The sequence below is a fragment of the Triticum aestivum genome, chromosome 3A (genome assembly GCF_018294505.1).
Source record: "Triticum aestivum cultivar Chinese Spring chromosome 3A, IWGSC CS RefSeq v2.1, whole genome shotgun sequence".
In the NCBI taxonomy this organism is placed as follows: domain Eukaryota; kingdom Viridiplantae; phylum Streptophyta; class Magnoliopsida; order Poales; family Poaceae; genus Triticum; species Triticum aestivum.
Genome location: NC_057800.1, coordinates 663,123,658 through 663,150,926, shown reverse-complemented (window position 1 = coordinate 663,150,926; position 27,269 = coordinate 663,123,658). Strand labels below are relative to the sequence as shown.

Genomic DNA, 27,269 nt, shown 5'->3' with positions numbered 1-27,269 from the left:
AGGCAATGATTATAAAATATAGGCATCATGTCCGTGTTAAGTAGACCGAAATGATTCTACATCTACTACTATTACTCCACACATCGACCGCTATCCAGCATGCATCTAGAGTATTAAGTTCATAAGAACAGAGTAACGCTTTAGGCAAGATGACATGATGTAGAGGGATAAACTCAAGCAATATGATATAAACCCCATCTTTTTATCCGCGATGGCAATAATACAATACGTGCATTGCTGCCCCTATTGTCACTGGGAAAGTACACCGCAAGATTGAACCCAAAGCTAAGAACTTCTCCCATTGCAAGAAAGATCAATCTAGTAGGCCAAACTAAACCGACAATTCGAAGAGACTTGCAAAGATATCAAATCATGCATATACGAATTCAGAGAAGAACCAAATATTGTTCATAGATAAACTTGATCATAAATCCACAATACATCGGATCTCGGCAAACACACCGCAAAAAGTATTACATTGAATAGATCTCCAAGAACATCGAGGAGAACTTTGTATTGAGAACTAAAGAGAGAGAAGAAGCCATCTAGCTAATAACTATGGACCCGAAGGTCTGTGGTAAACTACTCACACATCATCGGAGAGGCTATGTTGTTGATGTAGAAGCCCTCCATGATCGAATCCCCCTTTGGCAGATCACCGGAAAAGGCCCCAGATGGGATCTAACGGGTACGGAAGGTTGCGGCGGTGGAAAAGTGGTTTCGTGCCCCCCCGATGTTTTTAGGGTATAAGAATATATATAGGTGGAAGAAGTGCGTCGGTGGAGCTCCGTGGGGCCCACGAGGGTGGGGGGCGCGCCTACCCTCCTGGGCGCGCCCTCCTGCCTCGTGGAAGCTTCGCGGAGTTCCAGACTTCCATTCCAAGTCTCCTGGTTTGCGTTTGTTCCAAGAAAGATCCTCGCGAAGGTTTCGTTTCATTTGGATTTCGTTTGATATTCATTTTCTACGAAATACTAAAATAGGCAAAAAAACAGAAATTGGCACTGGGCCTCCGATTAATAGGTTAGTCCCCAAAATAATATAAAAATGCATATTAAAGCCCATTAAACATCCAAAACAGATAATATAATAGCATGAAACAATAAAAAATTATAGATACGTTGGAGACGTATCATGCGCGTGGTCGCAGCTTCGTCTCCGGCGGCGGCGACCTCCTTGGCCTCCCACCACGCCTTCTCCGCCTCCCGGAGACGCTTGAGCACGGGGGAGAAGATGCGGTTGAGGCGATTGAAATTCTCCCACGCCCAAGTGTCGGTGCTGCGGGAGTGGGCGCCACGGGTCCGTGCCTGCTCCCTCCGTCGTTCGTCCACCGACGGGCAGAGGGAGGAGCTCCCGTCCTTCGCATCATTTGCGTCGCTTGTGGGACGGGTCACCGCCGAGCCTTCCGAACCCCTCACGGCCACCACGCTCGGCACCCGTTGACGCCATCTCCAGCAACTTTCGATGGTTAAACGCGGCGCAAATCACAGCTGGAGTTTTTGTCGAAGTAGGGGAATCGCGGCGGAGGCAGATGGTGGAAAAGCGGGATGTGAACCCTAAATCGTTCCGGATCCGGTATATATACCGAAACCGCGGGCGGTTTGTGTGCCTCCCACAAACAATTTACGGGCCGGGTTTCTTTTTTAGCGGACCTGCTCGAGCCGTCTTTTTGGGCCATCTCATAAAACTGCCGGAAAAATGCACTTCACCATAGTTATACAAGATCTGCTAGAGATGCTCTTACCTCGCAAACGCTAAGCCATCTTGGCCGTTGAACCAAGCAGCGGCCGTGATCTGACGGCAGAGAAAACCGTAGGGAACCGTCTACCGGCTACCGGCTCGCGGCAGGAACAACACCCGACCCGTCGTGCCCTTTTCTATCCCTCCCCCACCGCCGGCCGTCGCCCGCTCGGCACCGGAGGCACGCGGCCGCCGCGCAGTTCGCCGGTGAAAAGGTACGCCCTCTCCCCTTCCCTCCTCCTCGCCCGTTCGATCTCCGTGTTTACTCGAACCTTCCAACACTTTGACCGCTGGGAATCGTGTAGTTGCGCCCTAGCTACGAGCTCCAGGCGCTCAAAGACGCGCAGGCATCCTACAGAGGCGGTTTTGGGCTCTAATATATGATTATTGCGTTTGGTATCGTCATCATATAATTAGGTGTGGTGACAAGCCTAACAGCCCTGTTGATTTTCTCTGCATCTTCGTGAATTTGGGTGTTAGGGTTTATGTTTTGGGACAGATTAATAGTAACTTAGACGTGGTGATATCGGCGCAGGTGCGGTTTCTGTTCATAGGTTTCAATGTGCACGGATAAAAAGTAAATCAAAGATGTAAAGAAATTATGCAGTGAAGCAAGCTTGCAATAGGCCTGACAGTGTCAGTACATGAACTGAACACTCTCTAATTGTATACTCCTACATTTACATTAGGATTGTATGGGTCCATAGAAACACATGAGTTCGATTTCAATACCAAATGGCAATTGCTGTGAAGCTAATTGTGTGCTGATGTTGCTACACTGATTGCATTGTGTTGCAGATCTGTTTAGCGAACTTAAGCTGGTGGAGATTTGGGAAGTCACGCATCAACTTTACCTGCTGCGTACCGATGGACAACTCTCAGAGTCAGCCATTACCTCCTGGTGTTGGAGCATGGCAGCCGCCACCTCCAAATCCTCCTCCACAATTTCAGCATCCTCCACAATTTCAACCTACCCCACGCCCACATGCTTATCCAGCACCATATGATACCAGACCCAATGGTGGTAACAATCAAAATGGAGCAAACATGTACTATGCAACACAACATTTTCATCCTAGTCCACATCGACATGCTTATCCAACACCATACGACACCAGACCCAATAATGGCAGCAATCAAAATACAGCAGGCCCCTTCTATGCTACACAGCCTAACATGCCTTTTGCTCCCGCTCAAAGTACTCCTAGTGTTACCGCAGAAGCTGGGAATGGACAACCAGATCTCAATGGCCATCAGAGCGCTCATGTGGTTGCTAACCACAATGGAAGTGCGGCAAACATCGAATCTGCTGTGCAAGAGGCTGTTCTTCACGAACAGGTATTCATATATCCTCCAGAAGAACTAGACTGTACCTGCACTTACGTTTCTGTTTTTAACTGGCTGTTTGGCTGTCTATATGATAACCAGGACATTGAGACGCAGCAAGTAATACAAAATCAAAGGTTTGTTTCTCCACCGTTTCCTTCTGTGCTGCTTGTCCGCCGCTGCTTGACGAAGCTGTTTTCTGTGCACATTTTCATTTAGGCAAGCAAAATCAACAAACGACCCCGCAGAATATGGGGAAGACATACTTTCGAGCCGGCGCGACCCTAATGCACTGAAGGTGAGTAATTTATAATCCTTTTTTTGTGTCATTTTCTCCTAAATTTGGTCTTCATTGAAATTTGAATTTCTTTAGTTAGTTCAGCTTTGTTATCTTGATTATTTAGGAACACTTGCTGAAGATGACGGTTGACCATCGTGCAGAGATGGCAAATAAAAGGGGAAAGTCACTTCATCCAGATAATGGTCATTATTCTTCCATATTAATACTCTATTTGTCTATTTTTATTCTCCTCTTCTTTTCAGTTTCACACTTCTAAAGTGTGTAAGTACCTCTTTAATCCAGTGATTAGTATTTTTAATTCTATCGAGAATTAGTCTCAGTTTTATTTTGTGTTAACATTTTGGTGTCATTTCCTTATGTTACGTACCTGTTCTGTATAACACATTGTTGGTTACATTGTCAAAGTGAGGCAGCTCTTTGCTAAAGCTGATGATTAAGCATGCTCACAGGCAATGTTGAGATTGGCAATGGCTATGGTGTACCAGGAGGTGGTGCTTATTATGCTGGAAATTTGTCAAGTGCTCAAATGAGTATGCCACCTCTTTCTGAGTTACTCACTGTTTAGTGGTATTACATGCCTCTTTTCTCTATATTACCTGCTGCTTTCAACTATGCCAAATAATGTTTTTTTCCTTTAGATAAACCAAAAGATTATGCTGAGAAAGCAGAAGGTGATGACGGTCTCCCCGAGTTTCTGAAGCAGAGGTTAAAAGCAAGGGGAATTCTTAAAGACAAGGAAGCAAATGATAACATCATGGCTAAACAAAATGTAACTTACAATCGTAACTTTTTCTTTATGTTACATTTACTTTCCTTCTCTTTCTGGTAGAAAGGATGCATGGATGTTACAAACTGAATGCTGTCAGATGGAAAAACCTCGAACTAGTACTAGCACCATCTTAGTATTATTCAATTATAGACAGAAAACAATTGATGTCATGTTGGGTCTGTGTGCACGAGTCACTTAGATGGAGAGAAAATGTAAAGACATAGAAATACCAAAGTTATGTGGCAAATAAAAATATTCTGACTACACTGCCACCTATAAATGAATTCAAAAAATTTATTGGAAATTTGCTATTTTGTACCAACAGTGATATATTTCTTTTATTGGTCTATTGAAACACATAAAAACTTGCCTTCTGTCTTTGGTATTAAGCAGTATAAACTTCTCTTCTGAGAATCCAAATGCACAAGTTGATCCTTATCTCATGCATTCACTTTGTGCTTGTACCACTGATTCCAGGCAAATTCTCAAGAAGGCCACAACAAATCTGCCCAAGATTTGCCTCCTGGTTGGGTGAGTATATGCTAATCTTTTCTTGTACATACATGTTCCTGTGAGGTGGTTAATAATTTTTCTAGCTGATGCGCATAGCCTCCCTAATTTTCTCGGTCAATTTACAGTACATTTGTTATTTAACAAACGTGTATCTGGAGACATCAGTTTATTACTTCTCATTTGCTAACCTCGACATGCAAGTATATGTGGTATCTTTCAACAGCTGTGCTGTATATTTGCTATATCTATGGTGAGTTGATAGTAGCAACAGTTCTTTCCCCTGCATTAACTTATTTTATTTTAGGCCGAGACGAAGGATCCAACGACTGGTGCTTCTTATTTCTACAACCAAAGCACCGGAGTAACCCAATGGGATCGTCCCGGTGGTACCGTGAATACCGTGCAGCATCAAGCTGCTCCATCATTGCCAGAAAATTGGGAGGAGGCACTTGACAAATCAACAGGTGTTGTATTATTATTATTATTATTGTATTAACCACTCCCTCCGTTCCAAAATACTTGTCGTAGTTTTAGTTCAACATATTTGTTAGAATGAAATATGTCACTGTTTTGTCTCTGAACTCTTGGAATATTCCAAAACAAATCTTCTGCTATTCCAAGGACGAAAACAAGTTAAGACACAAATTTTATAAATTTCAAGCTGACTTGTTACATATAATATGCAGCTTAAGTAAAATTCAACCGTCATTTGGCCAGAGAAACACCTGTGGCTTAAATCATGCTCGTCAACAATATATGATGCTATTTGAATAACTTTTCCTTTTCATATGAATACACAGTATGATATTATAAGTTGTCATGTCATGAAAATAATTTTGTGACAGATCTATTACTGCCATTTTGATAGATGTGTTAGTAGTCAAAGTTAGAGAAGTTTGTCTATGTGCTTTCTAAAACCCCACATATTTCTCAACGGAAGGAGTACTTTCTTGGTGACACATTGATATGGTTTGTGCATTATTTTAGGCCAGAAATACTACTATAACACAAAGACACAGGCAACACAGTGGGAGCCACCTACTTCTGTGAACCCAGTTATTGTGCCACAAGCATCCACCGTTGTTGCAGTTCAGCCGACCACTCAAAATACTGATCTTTGGAACCCTCACATACAAAGATGTTCAGGCTGTGGTGGCTGGGGAGTCGGTCTTGTCCAGCCGTGGGGATATTGCAATCACTGCACAAGGTACTCTGCTGATAATCTAATCTTGTAAGGTAGAGTAAATATCCTGAAGTTCTTGTGGGAGTTATCTCTATCGTGTGGATGGCATGATCTTATCTGAAAGCACACATACTTTGGATTCATATGCATTTTCAAACTAATAGCTATATCATCGCAGATGCACTTGTAATCAAACATCAGATCTGACTTATGTCTGTTTTCTGTGTATATTTTGACGGCGACTATGGCGAGCAAAAGCCAAGCCTGAACCAATTTTCATTTTCAGATGATACAACACAACGGCTACATAGTTTCCATTTTCTGTGTATATATTATAGTATAACAACCAATACACTTGCCAAATGTGACAAATAAACAATTTAAGAAATCTAGCTAATGTTGGCTTGTGATTCATGTTGCAGGGTTCAAAATCTGCCTTTTCAACAGTATCCGTCTTACTCGAACAATATCGTGCCCTCAAGTTGTACCAATGTTCCCAAAAGTCAAGGAAACATCGCAGCTAAGGACAGGTAAATGAGATTTGCATTTGACACATCAAATGGTAGCCTAATCGGTTATGCTTCTAGTTTATACTGCTAACCTATTTCCACCCATCATATACTTGAGCACACAAGCATCATATTATTTACTGAGTGTCATATATGTGCAGATCAAATTCAAAACCCCCTTCAGGTAAAGCAAACAAAAAAGATAACCGAAAAAGAGGTCGTGCTGAGGAGGATGAGCTTGACCCAATGGATCCAAGCTCTTACTCAGATGCTCCACGGGGTGGCTGGTACATGATCTCTCTCTTCCTGGAAGCTTATTATTTCAGTTAAATTTATAATCTTCCTGGCAGTTGTGGTTACTAGTTGCGATGTGCTTCAGTCTAGCTTGGCCAATCAAGGAAGAATGCAGGTATATTAAGTTAACTGTCCCTGGACTAACAACTTAATCCTCTTTCTTTGTCAGGGTTGTTGGCCTGAAGGGTGTACAGCCGCGAGCAGCGGATACAACTGCATCTGTACGTCATCTGATTTGCAACTTCCCTCTATCTAGTCTTGACTATACTTGTGTACCCTCTGACTTCCATTTAAATGTTAAGTATTTATTTCGGTGCATAGACACCCGATGTAGCATAACATACTGTTTTTCTGAGAGCAAACCTTACCGCCTGCTCCACCTTCATCGTGCCAAATGATGTAGGACTGCCAAATGAAATGATCTAGGACGTCTTATTTGAGATGTTAGAATCAGGCTTCCATGTAGCATGGTTACTTGAGCCAAGGAAACTGGGTAGCGCTTGTTAATTACTGTTAGTTTGTACTTCAGTGCACAGTTCCCATGTCTCTTGATCTGTTAAGTCATCGCACATGGGATCTCCCTAAAGAACCACAATGCATGTGATTCCAGATATAGATCAGCCCCTAATAATATAGTATCCCCTACTGAGAATAACGAGTCTTCTTTCTACGCTTTGATTAACAGGGACCTCTGTTCCAACAAAGGCCGTATCCCTCACCCGGCGCCGTGTTGAGGAAAAATGCGGAGGCGGCATCTGGCAGCGGCAAGAAACGTGGTGGTATGTCTGCGATCAGCAAAAGAGGGGATGGCAGTGATGGGCTCGGGGAAGCGGATTAAGCATCTCAGCAAGGTCTCTCCGCAACCAGTATACCCCGGTGGCTTTCGCTCCTTTTGGAAGTTGTTGAAACATTGGCCGATCGGTAGCTTACTAGCTAGAAAGACAAGCAAATTATCAGCTGTAAATTATTACCTGTAGCAAGTCAAGTGCCGGAGGCGAGGCTAGTGCAGTGTGAGGTCACCTGAGGGTTTTGCGCCTTATCAGCCGATAAAACTAATATCATGAGGGAGCTCACTGCTGGACAGGCTACTGCACTGTGAACTCAGTAGCTCACTATGGTTGTTGCCTACAAATAGTGTGTCCATGGTATGGCATGCTTGAGTTCTGCGAGTTTTGTACTGGAAACTGTAAGATGATTTTTTTTGGTCATGCAAATGTTATTATTTACTGAAACTATTGTACTGTTGAATTAGGGCATGTACAATGGTGGCATATGGATACATATGCCTCATGATAAAAAAGTAATTTGAAGCATATGTGTTGATTTTTCTCCCCAATGCAAGCTACTACTAGTGACCTCATCAAAAAAAATGGAAAGTGACTCTCATTACACATGCATCCCTCCTCTCCATTTTAAGTTTTTCAACTTTATGCACTGGACCATACTTTTTGTCTCTAAGCACCCGCCTCCTGAAAAGGATCCTGCTTCCCCATCCGAACCTGCTTTTTCTGTTATCCGATCCTACATGGCATGTGAGGCATCACCCTGGGGCTATGTATTGGCCATGCCCTTAGGGTGTTCATTCGTGAATAATACAATGACCAGAGCTGTTTGCTGCCACTTGGCCACTTTCCACTTTATCCCCTTTCTCTCCATCACAAGTAACTTTCTGGCTTGCGTGGCTTCCTCTTGGCAGCCCTATGTTCTATGTCTTTTGTTTTACATGCTTTATGTGATATATGATTGATTATACACTTTTGTTATCTACCCCCCCCCCCCCCCCACACACACACACGCATGTTGCCACCGACACTGTCCCCTCAACGCGTGCGCACACACCCTCCCCCTCGCTCACGATGTGGCTGTTGCCGCCCTTGTTCCCTCTCCCCTTACCCGCCCCTTGACCGTGCTCCTCCTCGCCGCCGGTGCTTCACCCTCCGCGACACGAGTACCAACTGCACGCTTGTCACATGTACAATCATAAAAGCCCCCTCCTTGCACACACTAAGTGCCAACTGCACCCTTGCCATATGTGCAATTATTAAACACATTTCTACTAGATCACAAATTTCTCCATCCAAAAATGATTTCTTTTTGCAAACCGGTGCACAGTAGATGAATAGAACAAGGCCACCCTTGGAGAAAGCAAAACAACCCAGGCAAAAAAACAAAACAAAAAAGAAAGGCAAAGAAGAAAGAAAACCAGGCCGATCCCCTTCTACCCCGAGACGAAACCCACCTCCCCCCTGCCCCCGCCCGATCCAGATCTCACACTCCCCGCGCCCCCTCACCGGCGGCGACCCACCGGCCCCCGCGTGTCCCGGCGGGCGGACGCACGCACGCACGCACGCAATGGAGCAGCTCCGGACGATCGGGCGGGAGCTGGCGATGGGGTCGCAGGGCGGGTGGGGGCAGTCGAAGGAGTTCCTGGACCTGGTCAAGTCCATCGGCGAGGCGCGCTCCAAGGCGGAGGAGGACCGCATCATCTCCCGCGAGCTCGACCACCTCAAGCGCCGCCTCGCCGACCCCGACGTGCCGCGCCGCAAGATGAAGGAGCTCCTCCTCCGCCTCGTCTACGCCGAGATGCTCGGCCACGACGCCTCCTTCGGCCACATCCACGCCGTCAAGATGACCCACGACGAGTCCCTCCCGCTCAAGCGCACCGGCTACCTCGCCGTCGCGCTCTTCATCGACGAGCGCCACGACCTCGTCATCCTCGTCGTCAACACCATCCAGAAGGACCTCAGGTCCGACAACTACCTCGTCGTCTGCGCCGCGCTCACCGCCGCCAGCCGCCTCATCGGCGAGGAGGCCATCCCCGCCGTGCTGCCCCAGGTCGTCGATCTCCTCGCGCACCCCAAGGAGGCCGTCAGGAAGAAGGCCGTCATGGCGCTCCACCGCTTCTACCAGCGATCCCCTTCCTCCGTTTCCCACCTCGTCTCCAACTTCCGCAAGGTCCCCCCAAACATTTTACCTCATGTTCAAATTAGAATTTCTTTCCCCAACTACAATAGAAGTAGAATAATTTGTCCCTCTCATGCCGTAGCTTATTATCCCAGAGGCGCATGGGGTACTGTTATTTTATCTTGCTCAAAGGAACATGCGCTACTGTTAATCGTGCTAAAGTTTCATGTTTTGTATATGTTCAATTTATATTTTGAGTTGCAGCAACTAGCTATTGCCATTGCATCTATTGAGCTTGAACTGGACGTTAAATGTGAGTTCTACACACCTTAGGTCTTTCATGTCTCGTGTTGCAATTCTGGTGCAAAGATGTGGGTTCATTAAGCCTGAATATGCACCTTTTGTATCTGTTCAATGCAATTTACCGTTTATATTTAATGTAGGATAGAGCAATTTTTTTGATCTCAGACCATGACATAGAGGGAGCTCTGATAAGCAACCAGAGTGCTTCGTTGGGATTTTTAGGAACTCTTAGCAGATGTAAATGCGTTATTATTTATGAGATGGGTTTTGAGTAGTGGTGCTTATTGTTTTGCAGAGACTCTGTGATAATGATCCTGGGGTGATGGGTGCAACTCTGTGCCCACTCTATGACCTGATTTTGGAAGATCCAAACGCGTACAAGGACTTAGTTGTTAGTTTTGTTAACATCCTCAAACAAGTTGCAGAGAGGAGGCTTCCAACTTCCTACGATTACCATCAAATGCCCGCACCATTTATTCAGGTCTGTGAGCTTTACTTTTTACTTGGTCGATGTGTTCAGTGATGCTAGGTTAATAGGTAGGTTCTGATTTGGGGTTCTTTAATTGGCACCATCGTATTTCCTCTGATTTTTCTGTTGCTATTTTCAGATAAAACTATTGAAAATACTTGCTGTGCTGGGTAGCGGTGACAAGTCAGCGAGTGGTCATATGTACACTGTCTTGGGTGACATATTCAGGAAGGGTGACACAGCGAGCAACATTGGCAATGCGATATTGTATGAATGCATATGCTGTGTATCATGCATTTTCCCAAACTCTAAGATGCTAGACGCTGCTGCTGAAACAACATCGAAATTTTTGAAGGTCTTGACATTTTTTAGGGAAAAATAAATACTTTCATGATACTATGATTGTTACCTCACTAAGCTAACGCTTGCTTGCCCCAATCCTGTTTGCAGAGTGATAGCCATAATCTGAAGTACATGGGCATTGATGCTCTTGGAAGACTAATAAAAATAAATCCTGATATTGCAGAACAGCACCAACTGGCTGTTATTGATTGCTTAGAGGTGAGGAATGTGAAAACTTATCATCTTAAGAATATATTTCAATTAATAGGCTGTCTATTATGCTGATGTCATCCATATCAAATATATTTGTTGCTTGGTGTAATAAAATGAATGTAAAATCCTTCATTAAAATCATGTTCCGGCTGCTGAACTTAATCTTGTTGGAAATGGTGACATGCTGTTCATTTTCATGTTCCCTTGTATCAACTCTAGGAGGAAGTAATTATAGTGAGGTAAAAGCTATATCAAATTGTTTGATTCAATGTGCTTACCAGTTACCACTCTACCTAGTTTATTTGCCATTATGTCATATCCATTTCAGTTATTATCCGTGGTCTTGTTCGATGCATGTAATTGCATCAGCATTTCTGTTTTTGTATTCCGATTTCTCACCCGTTAGATGCTCTTATGAATAGGACCCTGATGACACTCTGAAGCGCAAGACCTTTGAGCTTCTTTATAAGATGACAAAATCAACTAATGTTGAAGTGATTGTTGATCGGATGATCGAGTATATGATCAGCATAACTGATCACCATTATAAGGCAGAAATTGCATCACGTTGTGTTGAGCTAGCAGAACAATTTGCGCCCAGCAATCAGTGGTTCATTCAGGTAATCTATGAGTATCTGTGTATTTCTTGTCAAGCACTTGATGTAATTTTCATGCGGTGGTTGCTTAATTTTTACTTTTTAGAAGGTCCATTAATTCCTTCTATTATTTTCCAGACCATGAACAAAGTCTTTGAGCATGCTGGGGACCTTGTCAACATTAGAGTTGCACACAATTTAATGCGGCTTATCGCTGAAGGATTTGGAGAGGAGGATGAAGGTGCTGATAGTCAATTGAGATCATCAGCTGTATGTACTCTCAACTATTCCTGTAACCCCTTGCAGCTGAGTTTGTTAATGCTAAACGTGATACTGCTAGTATGGGCATTTTTAACTGTCGTGATCAGCTAATGAGCTATATATCTTGGGATGGAAAAAGAATGTTCGCACTGAATTGGCCACATTGGGTGCTGGAGGGAAATTAAATGTTATTTATGCTTCAGTTGCTGCTATGTTGTTGTGCTTGATATTGTGGAGTATGCCAACAATACTCTAGGAGCCTCCTCAACTGGATGCACGATTCTTTGTTTTAGGATTTTCTCACTGCTTGATCAGTTATATAACTCTCTCCTTCTTTAACAGGTCAATTCCTATCTCCGGATTCTGGGGGAGCCAAAGCTTCCGTCCTCATTTTTGCAGGTAATTGATTGGTTTGTTTTTTCTTTCTATCCCAAGGTGAGTTTTGGGAGGTAATTTATATCGTTTCCCTTTACTTTCAGATCATATGCTGGGTTTTGGGGGAATACGGAACAGCAGACGGGAAGCATCCTGCTTCTTATATCATCGGGAAGTTATGTGATGTGGCAGAGGCCCACCCAACTGATGACACTGTTAGGGTATGCTCTTTTTTTGCCTAACACAGTTGGAGTTGCTTTGGTCAAGCTGAAATAGTACCTGTTATATTTGGTTGTAGTGTCCATTTACCATTCAGGAACAGTTTTTGCAATTTACAAAGTACTTCATGTTGTACATATCTGTTATAATCAAAACATTTACAGCATAGCTATTCAATACTCCCTCTGTTTTTATTTACTTCGCATATATGCTGAATTCAAACTTTGTAAATTTTGACCAAGTGTGTATTGACATCTGCAATTCCAAATCAATACTATTGGATTGATCATTGAACATATTTTCGTACCATATATTCGTTATTTTAAATTTTTCTTTTATTTTCTATAAACATAGTTAAACTTTATAAAGTCGGACTTAAGACAAAGCTAATATTCAGACTAAATCAAAACAGAGGGAGTATTACTAATACTATCGACTTTGATCAAGTACCAAGTTAAATATGTATTCCCTTTGAGTTTCACAAATATGCATGACCGTCAATTTTATATGCCATGATTGAAGCTGCTTCATCCTCGTGTTCAGATTCATCTAATCTAACCACATTATGGCATGCTTTATATTCAAGCAAGCTATTATTTCCACTTCTGTTGTTGTACAAATCTATGTTGTGTTGCTTATATACATATTTTTTACTTGACATGTGTTCTTTTCCGCTTCTTCAAGGGTTATGCAGTCTCGGCAATTTTGAAGATATTTGCATTTGAAATTGCTGTTGGAAGGAAGTCTGATATGTTGCCTGAGGTAAATGAAAATATGCACATTCTTTTAGCCTCATTTAAACATTTCTCGTCATTGGTTGTTGAATGTTTTTGAGCCAAATTATGGTTCAGACAAAAGCTTTGCATGTGCACTGAAAGAGATACATATTGTTTTCACAAGTATAACAATGGTTGGTAAGTTAGTAGAAACTGTGTTGCCTAGAGTTCTGTTATATTACATTGACATGCATATCCAAGGTTCATCCTTGGCGCATTTGCCTTTGTGGGCAGGCAGTTGTTCCGCTTTTCATCTATTATTAATTTGAGCATAGCACAGATTCTTGGTGAAATCATTTTGCAGTATGATGTTTGAGCACCAACAACTAAAAGAAAACTGAAGTATGGTCAGTTTGTCATCTATGTTGTCATAGTACAGTGCCTTTTTTGTGTAACTGTATGACAACCTTTTCCCTGAATTCTTTCTCGTGATGGTAACAGTATGGTTGTAAAGAAGTAAAACCACTGCTTGGTCTGGTACATGATTCAATGCTGAATGATGTAAAGGAAATAATTTCATGTGAGAAGAAAACATTGGAATGCATGTAATGTAAATATTGTCCACCTTTTAGCGAAGGTGCAGTAAAGAAATTGTCAACTTTGGTTCAGACTAAAGCTCTTCGATAAGTTAAAAGAACTCTTATTTGTAGGTTTGGTACCTTTATCTTGTTTGTATTTCTAATATTTTATAAATCTGTCCTATTGCTGTTTGCAGTTTCAGTCATTGGTAGATGAACTATCATCTTCACATTCAACAGACTTGCAGCAGCGTGCATATGAGGTACAAGCCTTACTAGGCTTGGACAAACAGGCTGTTGAAAGTGTGATGCCCATAGATGCAAGCTGTGAAGATATTGAGGTAATGTTATGCTTTTTTGTACTAAGCTTGGTACTTCGATTGTTCTGTTTATTTAATTAGGAAATGTTTGTTTTTAATAGTATAAAAAGCGACCTGGTTTTAAGTTGTGTCCTGTGCACTATATTTTTGGGGCATCTGAAGTTCGGATGGAGGACTCCTATGAAAACCCGAGGACAGTTGGGCAGCATAATTTGGGATATGTTGTGGCATATATTGGATGTTTTGACTGCAAGTAGGCGTAGATTTTTTAAACAAAGCTTTTTAAAGGGCTTGTGCTAAGAAGTTGCTAGAAGTTTATTCTGTTGACTAGTCAAACTAAAGTTTGATAAATTACATTATCCAATGGTATTCCACTCACATTAGTCTCATCTTAATGAAGTACTTTGACAAGTTGCGAAACAGTGAAATATGTAAACATGATTCAACCAAACAAGATTACTGCAATTCACCAAAATGCCAAAAGAAGCCTTAGCCAAAAGATGAAGCAGACCATATAGCATCCAGAGTAAATAAAACTGCAACAAAATGTAATTAACCCAAATGTGGTCTTATTTTTTTTTACCTAAGGTATCATGGAAACCAGGATAAACATGCTTTTGTTGTGAATTTGTTTACTTTAGTCTCAATGTAAACGACTCATTTGCAAGTGTTGGCATCGAAAAATAGATGCATTTATTGTGATTTAGCTTCTCTGCACAATGTTCTGAAATTATCTAATAGTATAAATCTAAGAATATTAATTTATGTTGCAGGTCGATAAAAACCTCACATTTCTGAACAGTTATGTGCAGCAAGCCTTGGAAAATGGCGCGACACCTTACATTCCTGAAAGTGAACGCTCAGGCGTTGTAAGTGTTGGTAACTACAGAGCCCAAGACCAACATGAGACATCTGCTCATGCTCTTAGATTTGAAGCCTATGAGCTACCTAAACCTTCACTACCTACAGCAACCTCACAAAGTAGTGTTTCCCTGCCGACTACTGACCTTGTTCCAGTTCCAGAACCAAGTCACTATAGGGAAGACCATCATCAGGCAAGGTCCCAGCAATCAGGCAATGCAGTTTCTGGTGAATTTGGTGCCAAACTTCGTCTTGATGGGGTTCAAAAGAAATGGGGAAGGGAATCATATGCCTCCTCTTCTACACCTTCAAGCTCGACCTCTAGCCAACAAGCAGCCAATGGGGGTTCCAACTCTGACGGGGGAGGGTTGGTAACTTCACAGGCAAGGGAGTCCTCGTATGGTTCTAAGAGTCAGCAGCAGGGAACAGAAGTTTCAGCAGAAAAGCAACGGCTGGCTGCTTCACTTTTTGGTTCCTCAGCTGCTAAACCTAATCGCAAGGGACATGCTGGTCGGAAGGCAGCAAAAGAGAGTTCCTCGACTGAGAAAGTAACACCTCAGCCTGCTAAGGAGCAAGTAACCCCTGCTGCCCCACCACCAGATCTGTTGGATCTGGGTGAAGAGCCTGTTTCATCAAGTGCTCCATCTGCTGACCCCTTCTCACAGTTAGATGGGCTCCTTGGACCAGCATCAGCCTCTCCCGCGCTTTCTGGAACCTCAGCTCCCAGCGCTTCCAACACACCAGACCTTATGTCCATCTTCTCAGATGATGTACAAACTGGCGCCACCAGTGCATCCACAGAACCCGCACAAAAAGGAGCAACGACAAAAAAGGGCCATAGCCTTCAAGATGCGTTGCAGAAGGACGCCACCGCGAGGCAGGTTGGCGTGACTCCAACAGGGAACAACCCAAATCTTTTCAAGGACCTTCTAGGCTAGAATATACCGCAGATTTTCAGTGTGCACAAGTTGGGGCAATATGAGTCTGCCCCCAAGATGGTCTTGTCGGTGAACGGCTGCTTGATCAGCACAGGAGCGAGCGGTGTATTTGGTTTTGAGTCGCAAGGCACGCCCTTTCCCCTCCTAGTTGGGAGCGGTTTGCGCGGGTTGATGGGCAGACGTGTCTGCGGGTTAATTTTCCTGTTGCGTTTTTCCGCATGGTAAAATTTTCTTGTTGAGACTAGTGTGTGTGTACATGTGTTTATTACTTGATGTGTAATTTGTACATCATGATGAGGCCAGAGGGTCCAGAAGCGTTGTTTTGTTTAGCTCGGAGAGGGAGGGGGGCGGCCTGTCGTGTCGAGTCGATGTTTGATATTTTACCCATATATTGGACATATACAGTAGACTGGACACTGGAAAAACTAGAAATACTCTGTGTTGTCAATTCCTTTTAGAACCGGATGGAATAAAATGTAAGTTTGCCATTGGCAAGAGACAGTGGAAAAACTAGAAATACTTTGTGTTGTGAATTTTTTTTGTTTCCTTGTTGGGTTCATGCTAAAGCGCTGCCAATGTTGTCATGCATTTTTCTCTTTTTCAAACCTGGGTCAATTTTGGCTGGTTTGGTCTAGGGAGTGTTGTTGTAGAATCTGCCATCAACCTTGACTGCATTTCGTTGGGAAAACGTGATGACGCTCGGTACTGTATTGATTGAAGCACGGCGATTGGGCTACAGGATGACAAGGTAAGAATGTACTCCCTCCGGTCCTTTTTAGTTCGCATATAAGATTTGACTGAAGTCAAGCCTCGTAAAGTTTGACCAACTTTATAGAAAAAAGTGTCAACATTCATAATCTGAAATCAATATCACTAGATGTGTCATGACTTAAAGTTTCATATTATATAACTTTAGCATGCCAGATGTTGATATTTTTTCATATAAATACGATCAAACTTTATGAAGTTTGACTCCGGAGAATTCTAATATGCAGAGTAAAAAAGACCGGAGGGAGTAGGTGACTAGTCAAGCAGATGCTGTATTTACACTTGGAACCCCTCTATTGATTAGTGATAAGGGTTGCATCCTATATAAGATTTTTTTTTCAAAGGTACGCCAAATATGGATCGAAGGGAGTAGCAGCACTTTTTGGTAATTCATGCGCTACACTGTTTGTTTCATGAGGCGCGTGCTCAAACAACACACGAGCAAATCGCAAGCCATATGCCAGCAATCATTGAAAATCGTAAGCCATATTGTAGAAGAGGGAAAATATGTACAAGAGTTTTTACATTGTGTTAGTTGGTAGTCACAAGCTGACCCCAACCAAAGCCTCCACCCCACTCCTAATGCTACTCTACTGCTCAGATATAGGTCGTCCTCCAAATACTCCTGCCATAGCGTAAGTCGTCGAAGATCAAGTCCACAGTCTTCCGTTCATTTTTGATTTGGTACGATCCGAACACTCTCACGTTCCTCTATTTCCAAATGCTTACTCGTGCGCATCTAGATAAATCTAAAACAAGAAATATGGATCGAAGGGTGTAGCAGCACTTTTTGGTAAATCATGCGCTACATTGTTTGTTTCACGAGGCGCGTGCTCAAACAGCACACGACCAAATCGCAAGCCATATGCCAGCAATCATCGAAAATTGCAGAAGCAAACACCATAAGATCTGCCTCCATTTTTCATTTTGCGATTCACCTCCATATTGTATGGATCAGTTTCAAGCCTGTTGCACCCCTTGGGGCATGGTCCGAGGCGCCTGTTTATTTTTACACTGGTATATCGGCTAATCAGCTTACAGGGAAAAGACGTGCGTATACATGCAGGGCAGGCGCACGCACGTGAGGCTCTGGCAGCATCTCCGTGGAACTCCTGTAGCATATGCCTCTGTACATGTTGTACATGACGACGATGGGTTCGTCCGTTACCCGGCCGGCTGCCAGTGCCAGTCTACCCGGTCAGGTCACTCAGCAGCAGGAGAGGAGGCAGTAGCAAGCGGCAGACCACGTGAGAGAGTGAGAGAGAGACCCGGCGGTACGTACCACGTACTGCATATCTGGACGAGCCCCGATCGATCATGGAAGCGACGGCACCAATCACGTACCGGAGTACTACGTTATCACTTGCATGATCTATCTATCCACCACGGCCCACACGACACATACGCCCTATTCTCAACAGTTGTCATCGGCCATGACCGTACCGGCGTCCGGCGCGCGCCCTGCCCGAGCGAGTCCCACGAGCCGGGGCCTGCCTCGCCGACGGGATCGGGCAGGCAGCGGTGGCCGGCCGGCCGGCGATCGAGGCGGCGAGGCCGACGGCGACGGGAGCGCGCCCGCGCGCGTGTCTCGACCCGGAGTCGTATCCGGAGATGACACCGAGCGATGGATGCATGCATGCACGGACGGGGACCAGCCGCCAGGTAGGCACGGCGCGGGGGTACCACGCGACGCGAGGACCGCGGCGCCGTACGTCGCTCTCGGCCGGGGGCCGGCCATCGGCGACATCATGGTGGGGGCGGCGGGGAGGGACAGTCCGCCGATCGGCACAGGAGGAGCGGCCCGTCCCTGAACGCAGCGGCAGCCCTGGCTCCCCGCCGCCCCCACCCCGCCAAGGCTCCCGATCCGGCCCGGGCCATGCATGGCCACCTGTCGACCTCCCCTGCGCCGCCGCACCACGCGTAGAGCGGCAGCAGCAGCGGTAATAAACTGTAGTAGTAAAACCTAATGGTGAATTGCCTTCCGACGACGGGGACGTGCGCGCGGATCGCCTCCGCCACGCTTGCTTACGGAGAGATGAGACACCGCATTGCTTGTTAGGAGGGGGATCGGCATCACGCCAGCCACGAACGGGGCCATCGGCGGCGGCGGCGTCGGGTTGGTATGGTGGAGCAGCAGCAGCAGCGGCCGGGGAGGGGATTAATGGAGGTCGCCTTCCCTTCCGGATGGGCCCAACGCAACGCAACGCATGATCGGTCGATGCTCATCCGGTGCAGTGCAGTACCAGCTAATCACGTGTTTGAGGTACACCAAAAAATGGCTTTGATTGAGCAGACAATCATCCTTCTCTTCTCTTGTACTGCACTCTGTGCGTTCGCTTTATTCGGTTTACATGGTTCGGTTTATATGTTTTTGGTTTGTACGGTATTAATACTTCATTAAATATGATATGAAACTAAAATACGGTTCGGTTTCGGTATATATGAAATTATTTCGGTATGGTTTCAGCATATACCATGATAACCAAAGTCGACGCGAATTTGAAAATGACGTAATAATAATTTGCAAATTTATGACTCAAAGCACATACTACTGTTTTACACAAATGGTATATAACTATATATATAAGTATAGGGCATTGCTATATGCATGCATTGATTCATCTGTTGATGGTTATGGACGTGCTTAGCATTTTAAAAAGAGCAAAAAATGACTATGTTACAAGAAAAAAAAAATGTTCTTAGTAGTGAATTTGACTCATGTACAAGAAAAATGACAACTTGTATGGTTGTTCATCACAAGAAATATAAAATTATTTTTTACTTCGGTTTATTCGGTTAGGTATATACCATAAAAAGGCAAAGTTCAAATGGTTCGGATCGGTTTATTTTCGGTATGGTTTTTTAGTTCGGTTTTTAAATGCACACAGTGACTTTTGTACTGGTTGGTTCAGTTTTGATCATTGTTCATTATACGAACGCAGGGTTCAATGTGCACGCGTACTGAAGAATCACACAGCGCATATGGATGACCAAATATTCCGAGTTTCGACATTGACAAAGTTTTCTGAGAATATACCATGTAGAGGTATATTCTTATTAGTATTCAGATACCTCACCTGTCGAATAAGGCGTTCTCTAACTGGTTGTGCGCGCAACCCGAATCACAGCCGCTGTTCAAATGCATGGATCGTGGCCTTTTGCATGTGCATGCCTCTCTGCCTCTCTTTTCTTTTCCATAGACTGACACATGCATGGCTACAGTACACATGCATGGATAGGTTGTCTTTTCTCTCTTCAAAAACTTTGTTACTTTTAGTTGTCTTTTGACAGTTTAATCAAAATTTGTTTTTAAAACTTTATATATATTTGAACTCCCGACGCCAAGATCTTCAGAACAAGATAAGGTTTGGATAATTTTGTTACACATTTTTTTAACTGGAATTGAACTATGGTTTTTTAGAAGATTATCTGTGTTTTTAGTGAGGAACTTTGCTGGGCATAGTGAAGAACTTTCATTTTCATTTGCAAGTGATAAATAAACAGGACCAGGAGCTGGAGAACTTTATAAATAGGTTTTCTGCACTTTGTTAGAAATATTAAAGAACTTTCCTAGAAAATGTATTTGGGACCGAAGAACTTTATAAACAACTTGTCTGAACTTTGATGAAAAGTTTATGAAACTTTTTTGGAAATATATCAATATTAGATGTGATGTCAACAGGCAAAGGTATAGCCATACCCACAGGGATAGGTTATCATCGGCTGGCTGTCTGAACGGACATGGCTAGCCACGTAACGCATGGTCGTCCTTGGAAACCACACATAGAAACGAACAGCCCATGCTAGCGAAACGTGTGACCTTGCTGCCGTGGCCGTCGTCCCTCCTCTCTAATCCACAACTTTTCTCCGAATGTGACGCCCTCCGAGCCTTTGCCTCCAAGCTAACACGACATTATTTCAGCCCACTCTTCCTCCAATCCGGCATGCACGTCCCTTGCAAACGGAAAAGAACAGGACGGACGAAGAATGATTAAGGTAATAGCGTGCCCGCCCATGATCACGAGCAACACGCGCACGCAGCACCAAATCTGATCGCCCATATAATGATCGATACATAATGAAGTACACTTAACTTGCCATATACTCCCTTCGTTCTTCAGTTCAAATTTGAACTAAAACCACGACGAGTAATTTAAAACAGATCGAGTATTAAAAAAAGGGTTTCCGGGTACGAGTCGGAGCCGTCATGGTGACCCTGCTAAGGCCTCCTTTGGTTTGGAGGAATTTCATAGAAATTTTAGAGGATAGGATTCTTATTGGATTTTTTTCCTTTAGAGCCCTTTGGTTCATAGGAATAGATTCCTATTTCTACATAGGATTGGTTCCTATCCTCCACAGTTCATAGGAAAAATTCCTTTGATGTCAACCAAATAACATCTCGTTTCCTATTCTCACTCATAGGATTTAAGATACATGCCATCTCATTTCCTACAAAATCTCTATTCCTATGATAATCCTATCCTATGAACCAGAAGAGGCCTAAACCTGCGAGATGATGCGTCGTCTTTCGCTCCCTGTCCGAAGCAGGAGCACCCATCACACTGTATATATTGTACTACCACGGCCCCTGCCGCATTGCTATTTGGTACGTAGTGATGATCAAGCGTAATTTGGACGTGGAGTGTCATGTACGCCTGCATTACGTCGCGGCGGCAGTGCTCGGATTAATTAGCGAGCAGCGATCACTGCTCCTGCGATCGCCTCCGAGATCCGGCGCCCCGATTAGCCATGATTCTCTCGGAGCCTACAGCCTGCAGCGCGCGCAGACAGTGTGGTTTGACAAGGAGCGCCCGTCCGTCCCCTCCGGCCCGGGACGGGCAGATCCCATCGTCAGCTTTATCAAAACGAAGAGCATTTCAGTCGTCGTCGTCGGCTGAGACAGTGACGATCTCATCTGATCCGCGTTGTAAATGCGGTGATCCGATGATCTCTCTCTCTCTCTCTCTCTCTCTCTCTCTCATTTTAACTGACTGGCGCGAGCCGCAGATGAACAGGAGCAGGGCAATCCGCAGTGAATGGCGTGTCTGATGTACTGCAAGTACGCGCGTAGAATCAGTCCAGTCCGCCGTCTTTACTTGCTCGTAATCATGGGGCAGCTACAGGCCGTCCTCATCAGCACCCAGCACGGCACGGCACAGCCACCGTCTGCGTGTGCGTGTGTGTGTGTCCCAGCCGGGCAGAGCCGGTGCAGTCCCCGTCGCCGGGTCCGGCTGCTCATCCGTCCAATTCCAACAGCTAGAAAGGCGCCCACAAATCCCAAATCCCAGCCCCATTCAGCAACTTGCTTGTTCCTTCTGTCCATGTCCTCTCTCACACCCTCTCTTTGCCTGCCCTGGCTCCAAAGAAGCCGCCACAATCCCGGCTCCTGGCCTTCTCCAAGGGGCTCCGATTTCATTAGCGAAACCAGCGTGCTTATATTAGATTAGCATACTGATGGTTGGTATGCAGGATCTTCTTAATAATGGTATTTATAGGCTAGAAATATATATATATTATATATATAATGGCAGTACAAATGATACTATTACACATCTCCAATGCGATCCCCTCTCATTTGAGGGGGAATGGGCACGAAGGGTGGCCGAGGATGGATTCATGCGCAAGCCATGCTATGTACCCATCGATCTTGCTAGCAGCTTAGCACAAGAAAGGAGATGATGATGATGATGATGATGATACGCTGAGCTAGCCTAAGCTACTGGTGCACGCCCGGGTCACTTTCTTGTTCAAAAGAATCATTACACCAGAAGGGCCCAACACTGTTAGGTTGAATCTCAGAGCGCTTCCATGGATGGTTCAATGGCAAGCTTGACTGACTGCCTGCCTGCCTTTGCTTCTCCCTATGTACAGCGGGGGTCGTCGAGGGCGGTCGGTGGTAGTCGGATCAAGCTTTCTCCCCGGCGATCATCATGTCAAAGCTCCATTTTCATGTGGACCGTCTGCAACGAGCCTGATCGGCAGGACCGAACAAAATTCAGCATCCGGATCTTTGGTTGAAAGTGATGTCGATCTTCAGAATTCAGGCTGAAATTGAAACTGGATTTGCACTCACCGTCGTAGCTGTTGGAGGAGGTGGCGATCTCCTGGCTCTGCCCCATGTCCATCTGAACCACGCTCTGCAGATCCTGCCAGAAGGCCCCAACCTGCACACACGTTTACAATCACAGATTGTTCAGCATCTACAAAAACAAAGCTGCGACATGATTTTTTCAAGAAAAAAGTGTTACCTGAGAGGCGGCGGCGTCGCTGAGGAAGTGCTGCTGCTGGGAGCCCATGGGGCGGCAGAAGGCCTGGTCGAGCGGGTGCATGGCGCCGTGGTCGTCGCCCATGCCGCCGCCGTCGGACATGCCGCAGCCGAGAGGGTCGCTGCTCCCCTGGCCCCCCATGTAGGGGAGCGGCGCGCCCGACGCGTCCAGCGGGAAAAAATGCGACGAGCCCTGCTGCAGCTGCCCACACGACTGCTGCTGCATCTGCCATCATCACAACCCAAAATCGGCACACGAGTGAGTGAGCTGAGCCGGATGTGGCAACGGGAGCGCGCATGTATGCATGCATATGGAGTAGATGCTTGGTCCTCACATCTTTGGCAAGGAGGCTGGGCAGGCTGTTGAAGTCCAGCTGCGGGTTCACCGTCGCCAGCTTCATCGACAGAAACTGCAGGCAGAAGTTGACACGAATGGCAACAAGTGTTTCAGATGGCAATTCATGATCTGTTTTTGGTTGGCAATGGGGGCGTGCGTGTACCTCGACTTGCCGTTGCAGCGACTGCACGTAGTTGATGATCTCGTCCAGCATCACGGCCTTGCCCACCACCTGAAACGGGCAACATTTCTCCAGGTCTCAAATCCGGGGGCACACCGAGGCACATCGCAACGATTGCGAAATGATGAGCAGGTACCTTGTTGCAGCCGGGCACCAGGTCCTGCAGCAGCTTCATCCGCTGGCTGATCTTCTCTCTTCTCACCTGAGCACAGCACAAGACGAAGCAGGGCATGAGAAATTCTACTCCGCCGTGAAAATGATCTGACACAATGCAAGGGAGGGAGAGGCCGAGAATTGTACGTACCCTCTCGGCCAGGCTATGGCTGTCCGTGGCCTCGCCGCGCCGCGCCCGGACGTGGATGAAGTCCTTGGGCGGCTCGGGCAGCTTGGACGCGCCGTCCTTGCCCTGCCTCCTCCCGCCGTTCTCGCTGCTGCTCTGCGCGGCCTTCCCCTTGCCGGAATTCTCCTCCGCCTCCTCCATGGACATGGACCTGCAGCGCTTCGACGCCGAGTCCTCCTGCACGGCCACGGCGACGGCGGTGCTCGCAGGGTGAGATCGACCTCTCGCTCCTTCGACAACAGAGCAGAATTCTGTATGTGTCTTGCGTACCTTGGCGAGGAGATCCTTGGCGGAGGTGGTGGACACGGAGGCGTCCTTGCCCTTCCCCTTGCTGCCGCCGCCGCCGGCCTTCCGCTTCCTGGCATTGCTGTCGGAGGCGCCCTTGAGCGCCATCCCGGCGCCGGCCGACGCCGGATCGGACACCGACGAGTCGTCCCGGGCGCTCCCGAGCTCCAGCTCCTTGAGCGCGCCGACGGGGCCGTCGTCCGGGAGGCCGAACTGCGCGGGGCCGAACCCGGAGAGCCTGGCGGCGCGCTCGGCGAAGCCCGGGTCGGCGAGGAACTGGTCGAGGGAGCCCATGGGCATGAGGTTCTCCAGGGTGGGCAGGCCGGCGCCGCCCACCTGCGGCGGCGGCGGCGGGTAGGGGCTGTGGTGGTGGTGGTGGCGGTACTGGCCCATCATGGAGAGGTTGAGCTTGGTGGGCGAGCCGAGCGGCGTGCCGCCGGCGCCGTAGTGCGGCTGCGGCCGCGGCGAGATCCCGTGGAGTGCGAGCCCCTCGGTGGCCGCCGCGGAGTTGGAGGCCGGCGAGGAGGCCATCGGATGGGAGGCGTCCATGGAGCTGTCCCAGTTGAGGTTGAGGAAGCCCGCCGTGGCCGGCGGCAGCTGGTCCGGCTGCCCGCAGTTCATCCCCCGCCCTTTCCCCGCCGGAATTCCGCAAAAGATCCGCCGCTCGCCGCGCCCCAAGCAGACGCAACCAAGAAATCGTCCGAATTCCGAGCCCACCGGGAAGAGAGGAGAAGGGAAGAGCGCCGCGCGCGCGCGCGTGCGTGCGGTGCGGTGCGGCGAGGTGAGGTGCGGTGACGAGGCGAGAGTGACGCTGGCCCCCAACGCCAAGGGCAACACCAACACCAGCGGAGCAAAGAAGCGCGCGAGGGAGGCAAGTAGCTGGAGCGAGCAGAGCAGCTCCCACCAAATCCCACTAGGGGCGGGGGCAGGGTGGTGCCGGTGCTGAGATAAGGCAAAGGCAGGAGCTTTTGGTGTGCGTGACACCGCACGCAGGGCGGAGGAAAGTGGTGAGTGGGAAAGAAGCACCTAAACCAAAGCGAAAAGCTCCCTCCCACCGCAGGCGAGCAAAAAGCAGAAGACGGGACGAGACGAGGTTGCGGGAGAGCGTGGTGGGAGCGGTAGAGAGCGCGCGTGTGCGTATGATATAGGTCCAGGACGGCATGGGTCAAATTGGACGGGCTATGGGCATCATCGCCCCACCCTTCCCCGCCATGAAACAAGGAGGGGAGGAAGAAGCCGGCTGGAGACACAAGCACCGGACGGAGAGAGGTCAGCTCACCGCGGGGGTAATAAAAGGGTGCGTTGCATTTGGTGAGGCCAACTCCACCGCACCACCCGTCCCGATTCGTTTGAGGTAAAAAGGATAAATCAGACGGCCCAACGCGCGACGGCCTGAGCCCATTTGGTTTGTTCTGTGTCCAAGCTGACCCATTTCGAGCGTAAACATGCGCTGGGTTTGGGTCGCGGCGCACAGTAAACGAACACGATGCTCGTCTGCATCGGGGCCGCGTAGCAGGCGGCTATCTACCTCCCACCCGCCAACATCAATGCGTACGTGCGGCCGGCCCCACCTGTCATCCGCCCATGCAAACGGTCGCCGTCCTTCTTAAATGGGGAGGCCGTGAACCGGTCGTCATCCACACTCCCCATTCCAGCACGCTGCCTCCTCGAAACCCGACACGCCCCACTCCAAACCCTAGCCTCTCCCTGTGCTCAACTCGCCGGCCGGCCGCCTCGCAGCCATGGGATTATGGAACCACGCCTGCAAGGGGAAGTATGACCGTGAGACCGGCTCCTCCTCGGGACGTCGTTGCGGCTCCGTGAAAGAGGAGGCCGCATCGCCACCGCGTCGGGGCCCCGTGCCTGCCCCATTCACCATCGGCCCTAGGGCCGGCGGCGAGCGCAACCGGCAGTATATCAACGCGGATGTATGCCGGCAGTATTGGGAGACGAGGACGCCGGTCCTGTGGAGCAATGTCCACCTCCCCAATAACTGGCACCTCTCCGCCGACCGGGTCTCGATCCCGTCGGTCTCGACGAGCAGCCGTGCGCGCGCGAGGAGATCGAGCGCCGCCGCCTCCTCCTTCCCGACGACCTCTTCCACGACGATAGGTACGCCCCCGACTTCGTGCTCTAGGACACATGGCTAAGGGACGAGCACAACGTGCAGCGCGCCTCTTTCTTCGCCGGCACGTCGTCGGGGCCGCGGCGGCCACGTCGAGAGGTGCGTGGGCGTACACGGGTGCACGGCCTCATGCCCACGCCATCGCCTTCACCATCTACATCGCCACCTCCACCTCCTCGTATGACAGCGGAGGAGGAGGCCCGGCTCATGCAATATGTCATGGGGGACTCCATGAACACGCACGATGAGCGCCAATGGCCCTCTCTGCGATCGGCGACGTCGCCTTCCCCGAGCTGGAGATGGTGAGGGCGGAGGAGGTGATGGAGGAGGAGCCGGTGGCCGCGTTTCACCTGGGCCTGGTGGGCCAACACCGGAGCTGATCGTGCATGGCTCCGGAAATGGCCGACGCCGTGGGGGGCGTGAACTGGTGCAGGTACGGGACGCGTCGCCACCAGAGGAGGTGGTGCAGGTACCTGCCGCCTTCCAACCCGCCCCCGTGTACCATGGACCGTCGTCCCACCTCTGGACGCCGCCGGACTACGTTTATCTCGTCAGTGACGACGATGACATCGGCGGGCACTGAAGACGGCGACGGCCACGGTATCGACGGACACGGCAGGAGCGCGCAGGCGGCGTTTTTTTAATGTTAATTTTGAGAATGTGAACCATGGAACTGAGCTGCTTTGTGACCGTGATGGTTAATTTATGTTTTATGTTTTTATATTTTTTTATTTACTTTTTCGACATTTTATTTTAGTTTTTATGTTTTTTTAATCACGTCCACCCCGGACATCAATTGGGGTGCGCCCGTGTGTTGGATGCATTCACGACGCAACGGACAGAGGCACGTCCGTTTGAGGCCGTGCGGTGGAGTTGGCCTGATTGACGCATGCAAACATAAAGAAATGCTTGGTAGTGCAAACAAACATGGCAGCATTTGGACATAACAAATCATTTTACACGGTTGTTTGCGCCCCGTTTTTCCGAACCCGGGGATATTTCCAAGCTTCCAACCGAGAGGTGTGAGAAGGCGATGGTCCCTGATGATGGAGCCGACGGCGTCCATGAACCAATCATTAAATCGAGGAATTGAGGGGCGCAAGGGATACTCGGTACTAGTAGAATTTTGGGTTGGATCCTACTACCGCTACCACCACCACCACCACAACCGGTTCCTAGCCAACAAAACAAGAAGGTTTTTAATCATCATCGTTCGTTGCCTCGCCCTCATTCTTTATCTC

At 47.4% G+C, this 27,269-nt stretch overlaps 3 protein-coding genes across 5 annotated transcripts; 2 read left to right on the top strand and 1 right to left on the bottom strand.

Annotated features, from left to right (window-relative positions):
- Positions 1 to 1,776: 1,776 nt before the first annotated feature.
- Positions 1,777 to 7,864, top strand: LOC123063058 (uncharacterized). The gene is made up of 14 exons (XM_044486792.1): positions 1,777 to 1,952; positions 2,536 to 3,075; positions 3,166 to 3,200; positions 3,283 to 3,361; positions 3,468 to 3,546; positions 3,814 to 3,894; positions 4,003 to 4,133; positions 4,611 to 4,664; positions 4,951 to 5,110; positions 5,634 to 5,853; positions 6,252 to 6,359; positions 6,500 to 6,625; positions 6,802 to 6,853; positions 7,318 to 7,864. Exons 2-14 carry the CDS (start codon positions 2,605 to 2,607, stop codon positions 7,468 to 7,470), a joined length of 1,749 nt encoding a protein of 582 aa, XP_044342727.1. The 5' UTR covers positions 1,777 to 1,952; positions 2,536 to 2,604; the 3' UTR covers positions 7,471 to 7,864.
- A 935-nt stretch (positions 7,865 to 8,799) lies between these two features.
- Positions 8,800 to 16,260, top strand: LOC123063057 (AP-4 complex subunit epsilon). Its single transcript, XM_044486790.1, has 11 exons — positions 8,800 to 9,587; positions 10,135 to 10,320; positions 10,448 to 10,663; positions 10,759 to 10,869; positions 11,286 to 11,483; positions 11,598 to 11,729; positions 12,063 to 12,119; positions 12,200 to 12,316; positions 12,999 to 13,076; positions 13,806 to 13,949; positions 14,702 to 16,260. The coding sequence occupies exons 1-11, from the start codon at positions 8,985 to 8,987 to the stop codon at positions 15,725 to 15,727; spliced, it is 2,868 nt and encodes a 955-aa protein (XP_044342725.1). The 5' UTR covers positions 8,800 to 8,984; the 3' UTR covers positions 15,728 to 16,260.
- Positions 16,261 to 21,989: 5,729 nt separating this feature from the next.
- LOC123063055 (transcription factor bHLH77) lies at positions 21,990 to 25,174 on the bottom strand. Of its 3 annotated transcripts, XM_044486789.1 has the most exons (8): positions 23,889 to 25,167; positions 23,583 to 23,795; positions 23,415 to 23,480; positions 23,261 to 23,329; positions 23,096 to 23,170; positions 22,744 to 22,986; positions 22,569 to 22,659; positions 21,990 to 22,466 (listed from the first exon to the last, which is right to left on the bottom strand). In XM_044486789.1, exons 1-8 carry the CDS (start codon positions 24,522 to 24,524, stop codon positions 22,429 to 22,431), a joined length of 1,431 nt encoding a protein of 476 aa, XP_044342724.1. In that variant the 5' UTR covers positions 24,525 to 25,167; the 3' UTR covers positions 21,990 to 22,428. The 3 variants fall into 3 exon arrangements, with proteins under 3 accessions (XP_044342724.1, XP_044342723.1, XP_044342722.1); XM_044486788.1 differs by having other exon boundaries at positions 23,261 to 23,480; positions 23,889 to 25,169; XM_044486787.1 differs by having other exon boundaries at positions 21,990 to 22,659; positions 23,583 to 25,174.
- Positions 25,175 to 27,269: the final 2,095 nt, after the last annotated feature.